General features: G+C 41.0%; 1 protein-coding gene across 1 annotated transcript in view; it reads left to right on the top strand.

Annotated features, from left to right (window-relative positions):
* The first annotated feature begins 10,542 nt into the window (after positions 1-10,542).
* stum (stum, mechanosensory transduction mediator homolog) overlaps positions 10,543-16,994 on the top strand; it is a 38,558-nt gene continuing 32,106 nt past the window's right edge. Inside the window, exon 1 of the mRNA XM_038968645.1 lies at positions 10,543-10,807. Coding sequence (XP_038824573.1) covers positions 10,639-10,807 — 169 coding nt within the window. The 5' untranslated portion in view covers positions 10,543-10,638. The remainder of the gene's footprint in view (positions 10,808-16,994) is intronic.

Here is a 16,994-nt window from a genome sequence, read left to right as displayed (position 1 = left end):
ACTGAAGCAGGCAGCTTGCTATGGCCTCCCGCCTATTTATTATACATATGAACACCATTCTGGCCCCGAGGACTGGACTTGCCCATCCCTGAGCTAAAGGAACATATATTTTAAATTATGTGTTCTCTGATACCCAAAGGCCATTAGTTGTGTAGTCCATATTCTTATTATTTATTTATTATTGTTATTATTAATATGTTTAGCCTAATTCTAGGTGTCTCAGTGGCATTAATTGGTGCTATTTTGAAACAGCAAGCAGGGTACTGCTGCTGTAAATCTATCAGGCTACGGTATTTAACCTACACTGAGTGTATAAAACATCAGGAACACCTTCTCTTTCCATGACAAACTGACCAGGTGAATCCAGGTAAAAGCTATGATCTTATTGATGTCACTTGTTAAATCCACTTTAAAATCAGTATAGATGAAGGGGAGAAGACAGGATAAAGAAGGATTTTTAATTATTGAGACATGGATTGTGTATGTGTGCCATTCAGAGGGTGAAAGGGCAACACAAAATATTTAAGTGCCTTTGAACGAGGTATGTTCAAGGGTGCAAGGCACGAACTGCAACGCTGCTGTTTTTTTTCACACTCAACAGATTCCCGTATGTATTAAAAATGGTCCACCACCCGAAGGACATCCAGCTAACTTAACATTAACTGTGGAAAGCATTGGAGTTAGCATAGGCCAGAATCCCTGTGGAACGCTTTCGAAATATTGTAGTCCATGCCCCAACAAATTAAGGCTGTAAACCATGCATGAGGAGCACCAGCTGTTCCGGACGACTGTGTGATCTCGCTCTCCGTAGAAGATGCGAGTAAAACCTTTAAACAGGTTAACATTCACAAGGCTGCTGGGCCAGACGTATTACCAGGAAGCGTACTTAGAACATGCGCTGACCAGCTGGCAAGTGTCTTCATTGACATTTTTTTTTTTTTTTTTTTTTTTTTTTTTTTTTTATAAATTTTATCCCCTTTTCTCCCCAATTTTTGTGGTATCCAATCGCTAGTAATTACTATCTTGTCTCATCGCTACAACTCCCGTACGGGCTCGGGAGAGACGAAGGTCGAAAGCCATGCGTCCTCCGAAGCACAACCCAACCAAGCCGCACTGCTTCTTTAACACAGCGCGCCTCCAACCCGGAAGGCAGCCGCACCAATGTGTCGGAGGAAACACCGTGCACCCGCCCCCCTCGGTTAGCGCGCACTGCGCCCGGCCCGCCACAGGAGTCGCTGGAGCGCGATGAGACAAGGATATCCCTACCGGCCAAACCCTCCCTAACCCGGACGACGCTGTGCCAATTGTGCGTCGCCCCACGGACCTCCCGGTCGCGGCCGGCTGCGACAGAGCCTGGGCGCGAACCCAGAGACTCTGGTGGCGCAGTTAGCACTGCGATGCAGTGCCCTAGACCACTGCGCCACCCGGGAGGCCCTTCATTGACATTTTTAACCTCTCCCTCACCCATTCTAATACCTCTCCCACCTGGAACACGTACGTGGGAATGCTGTTCATTGACTACAGCTCAGCGTTCAACACCACAGTGCCCTCCAAGCTCATCACTAAGCTCAGGACCATGTGACTGAACACCTCCCTCTGCAACTGGATCCTGGACTTCCTGACGGGCCGCCCCCAGGTGGTGAGGGTAGGCAACAACGCATCCGCCACACTGACCGTCAACATATGGTCCCCTCAGGAGGCTGAAAAGATTTGGCACTACAGAGGGTAGTGCGTATGGCCGAGTATATCGCTGGGGCCAAGCTCCCTGCCATACAGGACCTCTATACCAGGCAGTGCCATAGGAAGGCCCTAAATATTGTCTAAGACTCCTGCCACCCAAGTCATAGACTGTTCTCTCTGCTACCACAAGGCAAGCGGTACCAATGCACCAAGTCTGGAACCAACAAGACCCAGAATAGCTTCTACTCCCAAGCCATAAGACTGCTAAATAGTTTGTTAAATAGTTAGTCCGGGGAGCTATTGGTTATCTGCATTGACCCTTTTTGCACTAACTCTTTTGACTCATTATATACACTGGTACTACTGTTTATTATCTATCTTATTCCCTACCTATATGTACATATGTACCTCAATTACCTCATAACCCTGCACATCGACTCGGTACTGGTACCCCATGTATATAGCCAAGTTATCGTTACTCATTGTGTATGTATTATTATTTTTCTATTATTTATATTTTCTCTCTGCATTGTTGAGAAGGGCATTTCACTGTTAGTGTACACCTGTTGTTTACGAAGCATGTGACAAATAAAATTTGATTTGAGAGATTTGAATTTGCAATACGTATGATATGTTACGAATTCCAATTAGTTGTGGCTAATGTCAGCTAGCCTAGTGTTTAGGGTTAGGGGTTAAGATTAAGGTTAAGTTTAGGATTAAGAATTAGGTTAAAGGGTTAAGGGTTAGGGGAAAGGTTAGCTAAAATGCTAAGTAATTGCAAAGTAGTAAGTAGTTGCAAAGTTGCTAATTAGCTAAAATGGTAAGGTTATCTGTGATGAGATTTAAACATGCAACCTTTACCTTGCTAGAAGTTCGCATTACATGCCTACCCATCCACCCCCCTTTCGTTTTTGCCTTAAAGGATGCCCCCAGAGGAAGTTGCAAACACTATTTAGATGTAATTCCCTGTCCTAGAGAGGAAATGCATGTTTAGTATTCCCCTTCGAAGAATGACGAAGGCTACATATACATATTCATGAATTGGGTGTGGGAATTTCCACATGGAGTTGATAAACATCAACAATTAGAGCTCGCCAGCTTGTAGTCCTAAAAAACTTACATTATTTACATATGGTTCATTCAGCTATTCCTATGGGCAAAATGAATGGGGAAAGAATAAGGTTTTGGAATAAATGCCGAAAATAAGGTCTGAGGTTAACAAAGGCTTATGAGAATGTATACATTTTGTTCTAAGAGATAATATCAGTCACTTAACATGACCTTTATGAATTTTGAAGCCTTTATGTGTGTTTTTTTAATTTTTTATTACATACATTTTTTTAGGGTTAGGGGTTAAGGTTAAATTCACTAAAGTGACGTTAGCTGATGAAGTTTACCTGATAGAACAAAACATATAAGATCTCCTAAGCCTGTGTTTACCACAGACCTTATTTTCGATGTTCATCGAAATACCCTACAAATACTCCATTCATTTCCCCATAGGCTTTGTTCAACGAACCATGGCAGAGTTAGTGCCAACAAAAAGATGCCATTGCTATTTCTCTCTACAGGCTACACTTGTGTCCCACATGGACTGGCTTGTACAGTACATAAAATAGGACACTGGTAGGTGTCAGTATAGCCAGCTACCATTCTAACCTTATCTAGCCAGTTAGCTATCTTGCTAACCTTATCTAGCTAGCTAATGTTATCTGTTGTTGTTCAAAAGTTTAGCCAACTAGCTCCATGGCTGGTTCTGGAGCTGGATTTGTCATAGGCATTGATTAATGGGAAACTTTGCCACAGATAGAATGCACTGGGCTATCTTTGACTTTGCCTTCTAATGTTATCTCCGAAGTTTTGGTATCTTCCATAAATTGCGTCTGCGATATCTGCCATAGAAATAGTTAGAAAGAATAAGATAACGCTCCGGTAATATGGATAACTATTAAAAATAGCTAATATGCGTTTTTATACATTGTAATGGACACGGTGCAACCTTTGGTAGGTAGGTTGCTGGCAGGCTTTGGCTGTGGTACAGTAAAAACAAGTCAGTCCATGCTCATGGTTCTCACAGGGGAATTGAAATAATAGGCTACATTGACTTTTTTCATGATCATGATCATGCCGCAAATTACATGTAACATTTTGAGGAATATTCAGAGTTGGAAACTTTCCGTGGGAATTAACAGGAATATATGAGAATTAACGGGAATAAATGGGAATTAATATTAATACCAATTTAAATGTAGATGTTTTTTGCATTGGATATATTTACCATATCATATGGAGACAGAAACATACAGTGGCTTGCGAAATTATTCACCCCCCCTTGGCATTTTTCTTATTTTGTTGCCTTACAACATGGAATTAAAATTGATTTTTGCAGGGTTTGTATCTTTTGATTTACACAACATGCCTACCACTTTGAAGATGCTAAATATTTTTTATTGTGAAACAAACAAGAAATAAGACAAAAGAAACTGAAAACTTGAGTGTGCATAACTATTCAGCCCCCCCCCCCCCCCCCCCTTAAAGTCAATACTTTGTAGATCCACCTTTTGCAGCAATTACAGCTGCAAGTCTCTTGGGGTATGTGTCTATAAGCTTGGCACATCTAGCCACTGGGATTTTTGCCCATTCTTCAAGGCAAAACTGCTCCAGCTCCTTCAAGTTGGATGGGTTCTGCTGGTGTACAGCAATATTTAAGTCATACCACAGATTCTCAATTAGATTTAGGTCTGGGCTTTGACTAGGCCACTCCAAGACATTTAAATGTTTCCCCTTAAACCACTCGAGTGTTGCTTTAGCAGTATGCTTAGGGTCATTGTCCTGCTGGAAGGTGAACCTCCATCCCAGTCTCAAATCTCTGGAAGACTGAAACAGGTTTCCCTCAAGAATTTCCCTGTATTTAGCGCCATCCATTATTCCTTCAATTCTGACCAGTTGATGATGCTGCTGCCACCACCATGCTTCCCTGTGTGGATGGTGTTCTCGGAGTGATGAGAGGTGTTAGTGTAAGGGGTGCGTAACTGGTGGCAGGGAAGTCAGACGCAGGAGAGCAGAACTAGGTAATAGCCGGAGCAGTTTAATAGTAAAACCAACGGCATAAGAAATACAAAATATGGGCACAATAACCCGACGCACACCAGTCAAACAAATGTGCACAAGCACTTACAACAAACAATACCGCACAAAGACATGGGGGGAACAGAGGGTTAAATACACAACACTAAATGAGCGAATGAAAACCAGGAGTGTGGGAAAACAAGACAAAACAAATGGAAAATGAAAAATGGATCGGCGATGGCTAGAAGACCGGTGACGTCGACCGCCGAACACCACCCGAACAAGGAGAGGCACTGACTTCAGCAGAAGTCGTGACAGTTAGGTTTGTGCCAGACATGGCATTTTCCTTGATGGCCAAAAAGCTCATTTTTAGTCTCATCTGACCAGAGTACCTTCTTCAATATATATGGGGAGTCTCCCACATGCCTTTTGGCGAACACCAAACGTGTTTGCATATTTTTTTCTTTAAGCAATGGCTTTTTCTGGACACTCTTCCGTAAAGCCCAGCTCTGTGGAGTGTACAGCTTAAAGTGGTCCTATGGACAGATACTCCAATCTCTGCTGTGAAGCTTTGCAGCTCCTTCAGAGTAATCTTTGGTCTCTTTGTTGCCTCTCTGATTAATGCCCTCTTTGCCTGGTCTGTGAGTTTTGGTGGGAGGCCCTCTCTTGGCAGGTTTGTTATGGTGCCATATTCTTTCCATTTTTTAATAATGGATTTAATGGTGCTCCGTGGGATGTTCAAAGTTTCTAATATTTTTTTATAACCCAACCCTGATCTGTACTTCTCCACAACTTTGTCCCTGACCTGTTTGGAGAGCTGCTTGGTCTTCATGGTGCCGATTGCTTGTTGGTGTTGCAGACTCTGGGCCTTTCAGTACAGGTGTATATATACTGAGATCATGTGACACTTACATTGCACACAGGTGAACTTTATTTAACTAATTATGTGACTTCTGAAGGTAATTGGTTGCACCAGATCTTATTTAGGGGCTTCATAGCAAAGCGCTGAATACATATGCACGCACCACTTTTCCGGGTTTTTTTTGTTGAATTTTTTTAAACAAGTATTATTATTTTTTTCACTTCACCAATATGGACTATTCTGTGTATGTCCATTACATGAAATCCAAATAAAAATCAATTTAAATTACATCTTGTTATGCAACAAAATAGGAAAACGCCAAGGGGGGTGAATACTTTTGCAAGGCACTGTAAACCTTTTACCTAATCATAAGAAGACCTAATTGCAAGTTAAATCCTTTCAATAGAAAAAATTTAAATGTGTTACAAATTGAACTTTAATTAAATGCGTTGACTCTTCACATGGGATGATTTCCCTGAACAACAAAAGAAAGGGAATATTGAATGATCCCCAATGATCCATCGTATCTCCCAAAAACGTTTTCAACATACATCTGTAAAATTATAGTCTCGAAACTAAAGCTTTGGTTGTGTTCCTCTCAGGCTTCCATGTCTTCTCGCTGGTCCTCCTCAATTTCCACCTCTTGAACATCAGACTCTGTGGCCTCATCTTCACTGTCACTTTCCGACCTTGTTGAGGATGGCTCGTTGTCAGGCTCAAAAAGCCTCAACTGTGCCCGGATGGCCACCAATTTTTCAAACCTTGTATTGGTCACCCTGTTGCGTTCTTTGGTGTGTTTGTTCCCAAACAAGGACCAGTTGCACTCTGAGGCGGCTGATGTTGGTGGAATTTGGAGGATGATGGAGGCAACAGGGCAAAGAGCCTCAGATCCACAAAGTCTCTTCCACCAGGTGGCTGATGAGATATGTTGGCACGACTGCCATATTACATCTCCATCCCAAAGCCCTTGCTAGAAAGTGTACTTCGCCAGACTGCCAAGAACCTTGCCCTCATCCAGGCCAAGGTGGTGAAACATGGTAGTGATGACACCATAGTCCTTGTTGATCTCTGCACCAGACAGGATGCTCATGCCAGCATACTTGGGGTCCAACATGTACACTGCTGTGTGTATGGGCTTCAGGCAGAAGTCGTCACCCTTTTTGATGTATTTCAGAACTGCAGTTTCCTCTGCTTGGAGCAACAGTGAAGTAGGCAGGGCAGTACAGATTTCTTCTCTTACATCTGCAAGCAGAGTCTGAACATCAGACAAGATGGCATTGTCTCCCTCTATCTGTGCAATGGCTACTGCTATAGGTTTCAGGAGTTTCAGGCTGCTTACCACTCTCTCCAAAAATACATCATCCAGGAAGATCCTCGTGATGGGGCTGTCCATATCGGCAGACTGTGATATGGCCATTTCTTGGAGACTCCTTCCCCTCCAGGAGACTGTCAAACATGATGACAACACCACCCTAACAAGTGTTGCTGGGCAGCTTCAATGTGGTCCTCTTATTCTTTTCACTTTGCTTGGTGAGGTAGATTGCTGCTATAACTTGATGACCCTTCACATACCACCCATCAGAGATGATACAGTCTGCTTTCTCTATGATTTGCTTGACCTTCACTTGAACTCTGTTGAACTCTGCATCCAGCAATTAGGTTGAAGGGTTAAGAGTTAGGGGAAAGGTTAGCTAACATGCTAAGTAGTTGCAAAGTAGCTAAAAAATAGTAAGTAGTTGCAAAGTTGCTAATTAGCTAAAATGGTAAAGTTATCTGTGATGAGATTTAAACATGCAACCTTTAGGTAAAGCATGTCTGGTTGATAAAGCATGTCTGATTGCAGGTGTGTATGCTGGGCGAAGAACATTCAGAAATCTTTCAATACACATTGCTTGTGAGCATCAGAGGTGAACCAGTTGCATACACAGCTTGAGCAAGACATTCATCAGCATTTCATCAACATTCATAGACCTGTTGTTTTTCAACTCTTAATGATCAGCTATGAAAAGCCAACTGAAAATTATTCATGATTATTATTTGACCATGCTTGTCACTTATGAACATTTTTGAACATCTTGGCATAGTTCTGTTATAATCTCCACCCGGCACAGCCAGAAGAGGACTGGCCACCCCTCATAGCCTGGTTCCTCTCTAGGTTTCTTCCTAGGTTTTGGCCTTTCTAGGGAGTTTTTCCTAGCCACCGTGCTTCTACACCTGCATTACTAGCTGTTTGGGGTTTTAGGCTGGGTTTCTGTACAGCACTTCGAGATATTAGCTGATGTACGAAGGGCTATATAAAATAAAATTGATTGATTGATTGATTGATTTCTCTGACTACATTCCTCCATTGAGTCAAAAAACTTCTGATTCCAGGAAGACCATGAGCTGTTGCTATCGATAAGGTGTTCGATTCATAATTTTCACTTCGAATAGAAGTAGAAGGACTTTTGTCAGAGGTTGCTTGTTGTAAGCGCTGAGGGAACTTTATGCACTTGGCCAGATGATTCTCCATCTTGCTGCATTCTTCACATATGATTTGACATAGTATTTGCAAATGTACCTAGCTTTTCCTTCTATATTAGCTGCAGTGAAATGTCTCTACACATTAGATAGTGCCTAAGGCATTTTCCTGTAAAGATTCGAAAAAAATGAGTAAAAAAAAACAAATACAATTCCATGTACAGATAAATATTTAAGCAGTTATATTAAACAACTCCTTTGTGAGACAAATGTTTAAAATGAAACATGTATGGAAACAGGTGAATTAACACTCCTCAGGTAGCAGGCTCAAGCAAGCTGAAACCCACATGGTAGAAAAAACAAACTAGCAGAAATTGTTAACAAGTTAGAAATGATTTAAACAATAGGCTACTATTTACTAGTTAACAAAAATCATGTATGTCATTTAAAATATATTCACCCCACCCAGTATTGTAATCAAAGCTTACCAGAAAGCATGTAGTCCTTGGCTCAGACAGTGTAGTAGTGTGGGCTCAATAGCATCTCATTAGTGTGCAAGGTCTTGAGAATCAGCTGTACATGTGATTGAAGAGTGCACTGCACATGTGATGGAAGAATGCACCGTGCATGCAGAGGGTTGCAATTCCATTGAATTTGGGATAGTTTAACCAAAATATGTCACAAGACCTAGAATTGCCTTGTGTATCCCATCAAAAAAAGTTACACTGTTATAAGCTAACTTTTTTGATAAATTTAAGCAAAATTACCAAAATTCCAGGGCTCAACTTCCCATGGAAAATTTCCGGAAAGTTTCCGACCCTTTGCAACCCTACATGTAACTATAAATTCCTTGAATTTTCGGGTGCCTTTTTATTATCTGGATAGACACTTGCAGTTTTTAGCTAACGTTACACCAATCAAAGCAGTGGAGCGTGTTGTGAAGCAAAACTTTCGTGGTAAAAAATATAAATCTTGGAGCGATAATTATACCATTTATAAAATGGTCAGATATACAGTATATATTTCTAATACACACTAGCAAAAAACAAGTGAAAATGGACAAATTATCCAATAGATTATGAAAATATTCTGGTAAAAAAAGTGGCAAAGTGGAATAGCTTTGCAGCTGTTTCTGATTAATAAACAATGCCAGTGAACAAACCCAGTCCTGAAACAAAACGTATGCTGAAGAATTTGTATGTCATATTATAGGAAAAGACACTGCATTCACACGGATTTGCACAAAGTCGGCAGTTCGGATTTGTCACTTCAAGCCCAAGTATATCATACTTTGATTAAAACAATGACTTATTGACTTAAATCATTGTGCAACATCATGGGTAAGCTCTGGCCATAGTCTTTCAGCTCAAACAAGTGGATTTCTACTGGTGTGGGCATTTTAAGTAACCTTCTATCTTATGTAACAATACCAAAGGTAACATATCATGCTAATTTTAGTGTCGCGTATGATGTTTACTATGTTACGTTTAGTCTATGAGACCAGCCTAGTTGTTTTCGGTCTCTCTTAATGTAGTGTTGTGTTGTCTCTCTTGTCGGGATGTGTGTTTTGTCCTATATTTATATAAATATTTTAATCCCAGTGTAACAGTATAACTTTAAACCGTCCCCTCGCCCCGACACGGGCGCGAACCAGGGACCCTCTGCACACATCAACAACTGACACCCACGAAGCGTCGTTACCCATCGCTCCACAAAAGCCACGGCCCTTGCAGAGCAAGGGGCAACACTACTAATAGGTTTCAGAGCAAGTGACGTAACTGATTGAAACGCTACTAGCGCGTACCCGCTAACTAGCTAGCCATTTCACATCCGTTACACCAGCCCCCATCCACGCAGGAGGCATTCTGCCTTTGGTAGGCCGTCATTGTAAATTAGAATTTGTTCTTAACTGACTTGCTGAGTTAAACAAAGGTTAAATAAAAATAAATAAATAGTTGAACTGTGCAGGGGAGCAGATGCTCAGTGCTTGTTAGTGATGGGCATTCCCAGTCTTTTAAGTGAGCCGGATCTTTTGGCTCCGTTTACCTTATGAACGCCTCTTTGTTCAGTAGCACAGTGCTTAAACAATTATGAAAAATATAAACATTCTAATGTAAAGGCTAAAAAGTTGCATACCGTTATGTCAGATTGTGAAATGTGAGTTAAAATAAAAAATGTACATGACGAAATGAAATCGCTTGCAAAAACACTACTTTTTGCTCCCGCAGTGAGGATTTACCATCTTCAGATAATGTTTTTTATAATATATACATGTAATGTCTCGCGCTCAAAAGGCAGCAGTAGCAGTATGTAAATCAGTGAGTCAAATGAACGGCTCCTTCACAGATGCGATTCGTTTCCCAACAAAAAGAGCCGTTTAAAACGAGCCTTTCGTTTGCGAACTACCCATCACAAGTGCTTGCGCGCCGCTTACGTGCACACAGTCCACTTCATGCAGTTGGTCATTTTTGGAGAGGTTTGCTCATCCTGTGTTGCGGAAGGGAGTCTTGGACAGATAGAGAATCAACAGTAATAAATAGTTCACACTTTGCCTGTTTACGCTCAACATGGACCAAAAAGACACCGAAATGAATGAGAAGGGAGTTACTTCTTCGACCAGTGGAGTTGTGGTCCAAGTAAGAGAGAAGAAAGGACCTTTGCGTGCAGCTATTCCATACATGCCATTCCCAGTAGCTGTGTTATGCCTATTTCTCAACACTTTTGTACCTGGTTTAGGTGAGTTTACACTTTGATGTTGCTACTTTTTAATCACATCATGTGTTGTAGTAACACTGTCGAAAACGTACAGTGGGCACATATGGCACTGTTTAGAATGTGATATCACATATGGCACTGTTTAGAATGTGATACTTGCATCATTTTTGTAAACGTTTTGTTGTCATCAGAACTTCGTTTTTATTATCACTGTATTTTTACCATTACGCTCGCTTGGGGTGTATTCATCACGGAAACCGTTTACCGTTTAAGAACCAAATGATGCAAACAGAGCAAACGGAACGAAACGAGGAGGGACTTACCAGAATTTGTCCAATAGAAACTCTCGTTTGCGTTTTCCGTTTGGCGTTAACGATTTCTGTTGCAAAACGTTTTGTAGCAACAGAATCGGCGTAATGATTACACCCCTGATGCATGTGGCGTTGTTGTAATGTTTGCGCTAGGAGTAGCCTAAACATTTTTTGAAAACGAGACAGTAAAACTGATAGAAGTGTCTCTTTTGGTAAAAGTTTACAACCTCAGGAGTTTGGACAGCATGGTGCGAACCAGTCCCCTGGTGAGATGTTCCCTCCTTTGCCAGTGATGCAAGAGAGGTTATAGCTTTAAACAAAGCAAAATACACATTAGTGATACAAACCCCCCAAAAAGCAGGCGTATGGCAACAGTTGTGGCAAACCTTTGGCCAGTTTGTCACAAATTTGCTGCGTGCTCATACTTTCACAATTTAAATTCGTTTTGTGGCAAACTGTTGTAACTTGCAAAATACTGGCAAACAATTCTGGGAAACCTATGGAGAACATTTAGCAAATTTGCTGCAAACTCCGTTGAATATGCAAATTAGATCCGGTTTTGGTTACTGTGTGTTAACAACATTGAAATGTTTTATCTACATTAACCAAATCACATAACTTAGTTCTCTGAGAAAAAAACTAAAACATTAAATGTGATATAAATATACTAAACATTTGTCCAATACAACTTTTAATCATCAGCATGGTAATGAAGAAAAGAGCAAAGACTGGATATTTCTCAAATAAATAGTTTAATGTTTTTATGTAGCTACAACATTTACATGAGAGAAATGTGAAAACTATGGGGATGTTGACCTTAGGATGTTTAAAGGGGCAACTACATAATTATTTACATGAGCCAATTGATAACTGAGCAATAGATTTCAACCAATGGAAGTTTAAAAGATAATTAACAAAATGTTATGAATTAAAAACAAACCCAGTTCAGAATTATTGCCTTTTTAGTGAACTTGAGATGGCAGCGCGGTGGAAGTCCTTTGTCCAAAGCTTGTTGAATGCATGCACTGAAACAATCAGAAAACATAAAACAAACAAAATCAGGACACTGAAAGCAATTACTTTATTTTGCTTACACACTTTTGATTTCCCTACATACAATCAAGGTACAGTGTTGAATTTTAAATCATTCATTTGTTTTGCCTGCATTTCAGAAAATACATCACGTCAGAGAATTGTCCTCAATGTACAATAATATATAAATTTTTTAAATAGCACATTGAAACAAAGCACTATTGTCTAAGTATGTGTTATTTCATAAGATAACAATCAATCATATCTTATGAAATCTTAAAATGTATTTATATTATTTCATGAACAAAATAGTCCAAACATCAGACTAAAGCCTCAGCTGAACTTGATGTTCACACAGATTGCAATCTGATAAAAACAAAGCATGTGTGCGTGTTACACTGTCCTAAGTGGTATCAACACAGATCTGTCTGTCAGACTGTGCCAGAGCAAATCCATAGATCTTCATTCACTGACACACTTCAGCTACAGTATCTTAGGTGACAGCACACACATACATATAACGTTCTATATTTGGGCAGAGTCAAAACATTGTTACACAGATAACAAGTGTAAAATATTACGTTTGAAGGTCACGCTACTAAGGACATGGACTAATGACTGTCATTACTTATAAAGCACTTTTCACAATTTCCAAAATGTAACATTTCTATTTAAAATAGATATTTGTGATAGGATGAAAGGGTAGAGGAATGTGCTTCAGCCCAGCTTGAACAAAAAATGTCATTATATATGTTAATCATACAAATGTTTAAAGATATTAAAACAAAGGGGATACCTAGTCAGTTGCACAACTGAATGCATTCTGCATTTAACCCAACCCCTCTGAATCAGAGATACACTCATGGCTCATCCATTCAATGATCTGTTAAATCACAGGAACACAAACACATCAGCCGGAAGGCTGCGCTTCCTCCTGTCACTTCTCACACTAAGTACAAGAGCAGATGCTTATCCACTATTGTTCAGTGGAAAAAAATACATGCTCACAATCAATGGTTTAATTTCTTACCGGTACGGGACACTTTTTTTTTCATACTACAAAAATGACAGGGTAGGCTACTCTACTGACAAGATCAATGAAAACGATGTCTGATCCATATAAACGGCCTACGAAAAGTGGAGACACAAATAGAAAATGACGACCATCTAACCTGGAGGAGGAAATTATTGTACAAAACAAATAGAAGTGGCACTGACCCAATGATAAAGAGATTGAATATGCACATTCACCAGGGATATGGCCGATGTTCTCCGCTGGTGCCAATAAAATAGGCTACTGTTTACTCAATAAAGAATTTTGATAGCGAAAAGACAGATTGGAGTCTTTTCATTGTCATCTCTTCACAGCAATAGCCGTTTGCTTTCCAATCAGATTTTCTGTGATTGTATTTTTAAAAACTACGATATGCCTGGCTGGGTCTCTATGCTTTTCACTGACAGTCACAATTCAACAATCATCTTGTTGGTATTTGAAGTACGTGCAGTCCCAAATTGTGGGCCCATCTCAGTGGCGGTTTTAGGTATGGGCAGCAGCCCAGGGCGGCATCTTGCCGGGGGCGGCATGGGGCGCCCACATAAAGAAATTGTAATGGTGACATTTGCCCTATCGGTTTTCTATCACTCATTTGAACGTCACGTCAATGATATCATGTCACCGTGTGGGACTGTGGGTCAATTAACCTTGGGGCGCGGGGATAGGTTGACCTCAGGTCTCCCCACTGGAAGCCCAAGATAGGGGGAGCAGGGGAATCTATCAAATAGCACACTTCTAGCTTTGTACAGTACTAATACAATTAGTAAAATCAGTCACACTATGAAATGCTACCTAATAAACCACAATTCATTCATAATACTGTGAATATATAGTTTCACAGACATATTGTTGTATTTTTTTCTGGTTTGTGTGAAATCGTTAAGAATAATATAAAACCTGTCTGCACACCACCAAGGTGAATTAGTTTAGTTTTGACTCTTGGTTGACAGTGTTGGGGGATGGGTAATGTAGTCTTGACTCTTGGTTGACAGTGTTGGGGGATGGGTAATGTATTGATGCTTGAGTGCCAAATCAACACAAATGGATAAGAAAAGGTCTAAGCCATCAGGTGCCCAGTTTAGGAAGAAGAGGAAAGAAGAGGAGAAACGCAAAAGATAAAGGTATGCATCTATGTCATCTCTATGAGTATAATATTATGCATGTAATGAAGTAGGCTAGTATAACACTTATGTTTGTTAGTCTGTTGCTTGCTATGCTATTACACATAGGGCGATAATATTCCATTTTCTGTCCAACTAGCTTACATAACATTGGATATAATTTCACACAGTTTCATCATGATAATGTGTGTAACCTGCAGCAAAACGATTACAACCTAACTAGCACACCATTGATTTGGTTGACTTTCATTAAGGTGACAAAGGTTTTGTGTGTTTGTATTGACTAGGTCCTGAGCTCAGTAAGGGGAATTTCCAATGCTGTAGGTTAACTTAAGACGTATATATTATGCTGATATCTTGTATCTTTTGTGATATATTACGTCTTTTGGGGGGGTCTTATGCCTAGAATTAGCCAAGGAGGTTGTATGATTCATTTGGTTCCTATTCTGAAAGTTTGATAAATTGTACATAATGACATGCATATTTAATTGTGTAACAAATGGATTTAGGGTGTCAGACTCATATACTGTATTCCAATGCAAATTCAGGGGCACTTCTGAAATATTTTGGAGCACCCTCTGGCACTGGCCAGGATGAGAAGCCATCTACCTCCTCAGCCACACAGGCTTCTTCAGAAATTATCTCGGAGCCTCAGGATGAGGAACCATCCACCTCCTCAGCCACACAGGTGTCTTCACAAATGTTGCCTGAGGATGAAGAACCATTTGCTTCCACTTCTCCCCAGTAGGATTCTTCAGGTGTGTTTGTGCGCATGTGTGTGTGTGTGGGTACACGCACATGTGTGCATCCCTGCATAACAAAAAATAATAATAATTTCCCTTTTGCAAAGTTGTACGTTTCCATATTGTAGGTGACAATGATGATTTTATTATGTATGTGGGATGTTCCACCACGATGAATGCTGTGAATAACGTGTGTAAACTAATACCCTTGTGCTCTCCATTAGTAATGCCTGTAGGGGCATCCCCACCAAAATCCTGCTGCTGAGGATGAACCACTGTCTACAGACCCTGCTGACTGGCCTTCAGTTTTGACTGACAGAATTTGGACACAACTAGTTTGCAGAGGACCAAGTGAGGTACCACCTCACTTTGTTTTCCCAAGGAATGAGAGTGATGGAAGAAGTTGCCACCACCAGTATTTCAGGAAGACCTTGGTGAGTGGTGAAAAAAATCCCTAGAAAGTTGGTTGGTGTATTCTGAAAGAAACAGCCTCTTCTGCTGCAAACTTTAAGAAGAACATTTATTTAGCAAACTCTGGACTGACAGACTGGAAACCTGCAAGTTCTTTGCTGACTCCACGACAGCAGTCCAGAGAACCAAAACTGCATGAAAACATGGAAAGAACTGGCAATGAGGATCAAAAAAGGGGAAACAATTAATAAGCATGAGATGGCACTTATGGAGGCTGAGAGGATAAGATGGACAGAGGTGTTGACATGTCTGACTGCTATTGTGCAGTCTCTGGCAATTAGAAATCTGGCACTAAGGGGACACACAGAAATACTGTCCTCTCCGTCAAATGGAAATTTCCTCAGAGGTTGAACTGATGGCACAATTTGATCCAGTCAGGAAAGAGCACCATAACCGTGTTCAAAAAGGGACCTCGAGTCACCACCAGCTACCTTGGCCACCAAATATAGAATGAACTCATTGATTTGTTGAGCAGCAAGGTCATTTCAATAATTGTGAGTGACATCAAGCTGGCAAAATGATTCTCTATCATTTTAGATTGCACCTCAGATGTCAGCCACACTGAACAGTGTGATTAGAATTGTCACTGAAGGAGGAGCCCCACAAAGGAACATTTTATGGGGGTTTTGGAGGCAGAGTCCACGGGCCAACATTTGGCATCCCTGATTCTCAAAAGATGAGCTAAAAATTCATTGAGGACTGCAGAGGACAGTCTTATGATAATGGGTCCATAATGGGTCACATGAGAGGCAAAAACAAAAAGGTGTCCAGACCAGACTCCTGGAAATGAATCCAAGAGCTCTATTTGTGCCATGTGGGGCTCACACATTGAACCTGGTTGTGGCTGCTGCCACCAAAAGTTGTCGATGCCACAGGTTACTTTGGCATCTTACACAAACTGTACACCTTGTTCTCAGCCTCCACACAGCGATGGGCCATCCTGAAAAAAAACATGTGGACATCACTTTGAAGATGTGGACTGAGACAAGGTGGGAGAGTAAAGTCAAGAGTGTCGAGCCACTGAGGTATCAGACAGCAGCGGTGAGAGAGGCACTGATTGAGGTGAGGGATCAAACCAAAGACCCTGTGATAAAGATTGAGGCCCAGTCCTTGTCAGAGGAGGTGGGATCATACTGCTTCAGCATCTGTACAGTGGTGTGGTATGACATCTTGAGCCAGATCCAACATGTGATCAAGCTGATGCAGTCTCCCAGCATGCATGTGGATGTTGCAGTCAGTCTTCTCAGAAAGACAGAGAGAGGTCTCAGCAACTACAGGGCGACAGGCTTTATGACTGCACAAACGTCAGCCAAGGATATTTGCGAGGGTATGAATGTAGAGGCCGTTCTACAACAAAGGCTGAGGTCCACAAAGCGGCACTTTTCATACGAATCATTTGTTGAGCCTTTGAGTGATGTCCTGAAGAAGCTGGAGGTGACATTTTTCAATGTCGTTGTTGATGCTGCAACCTCGGCC

This window comes from Salvelinus namaycush, chromosome 29 (assembly GCF_016432855.1).
Source record: "Salvelinus namaycush isolate Seneca chromosome 29, SaNama_1.0, whole genome shotgun sequence".
Classification (NCBI taxonomy): domain Eukaryota; kingdom Metazoa; phylum Chordata; class Actinopteri; order Salmoniformes; family Salmonidae; genus Salvelinus; species Salvelinus namaycush.
The sequence above is the reverse complement of the archived record's forward strand: the minus strand, read 5'-3'. Positions and strand labels throughout refer to the sequence as shown.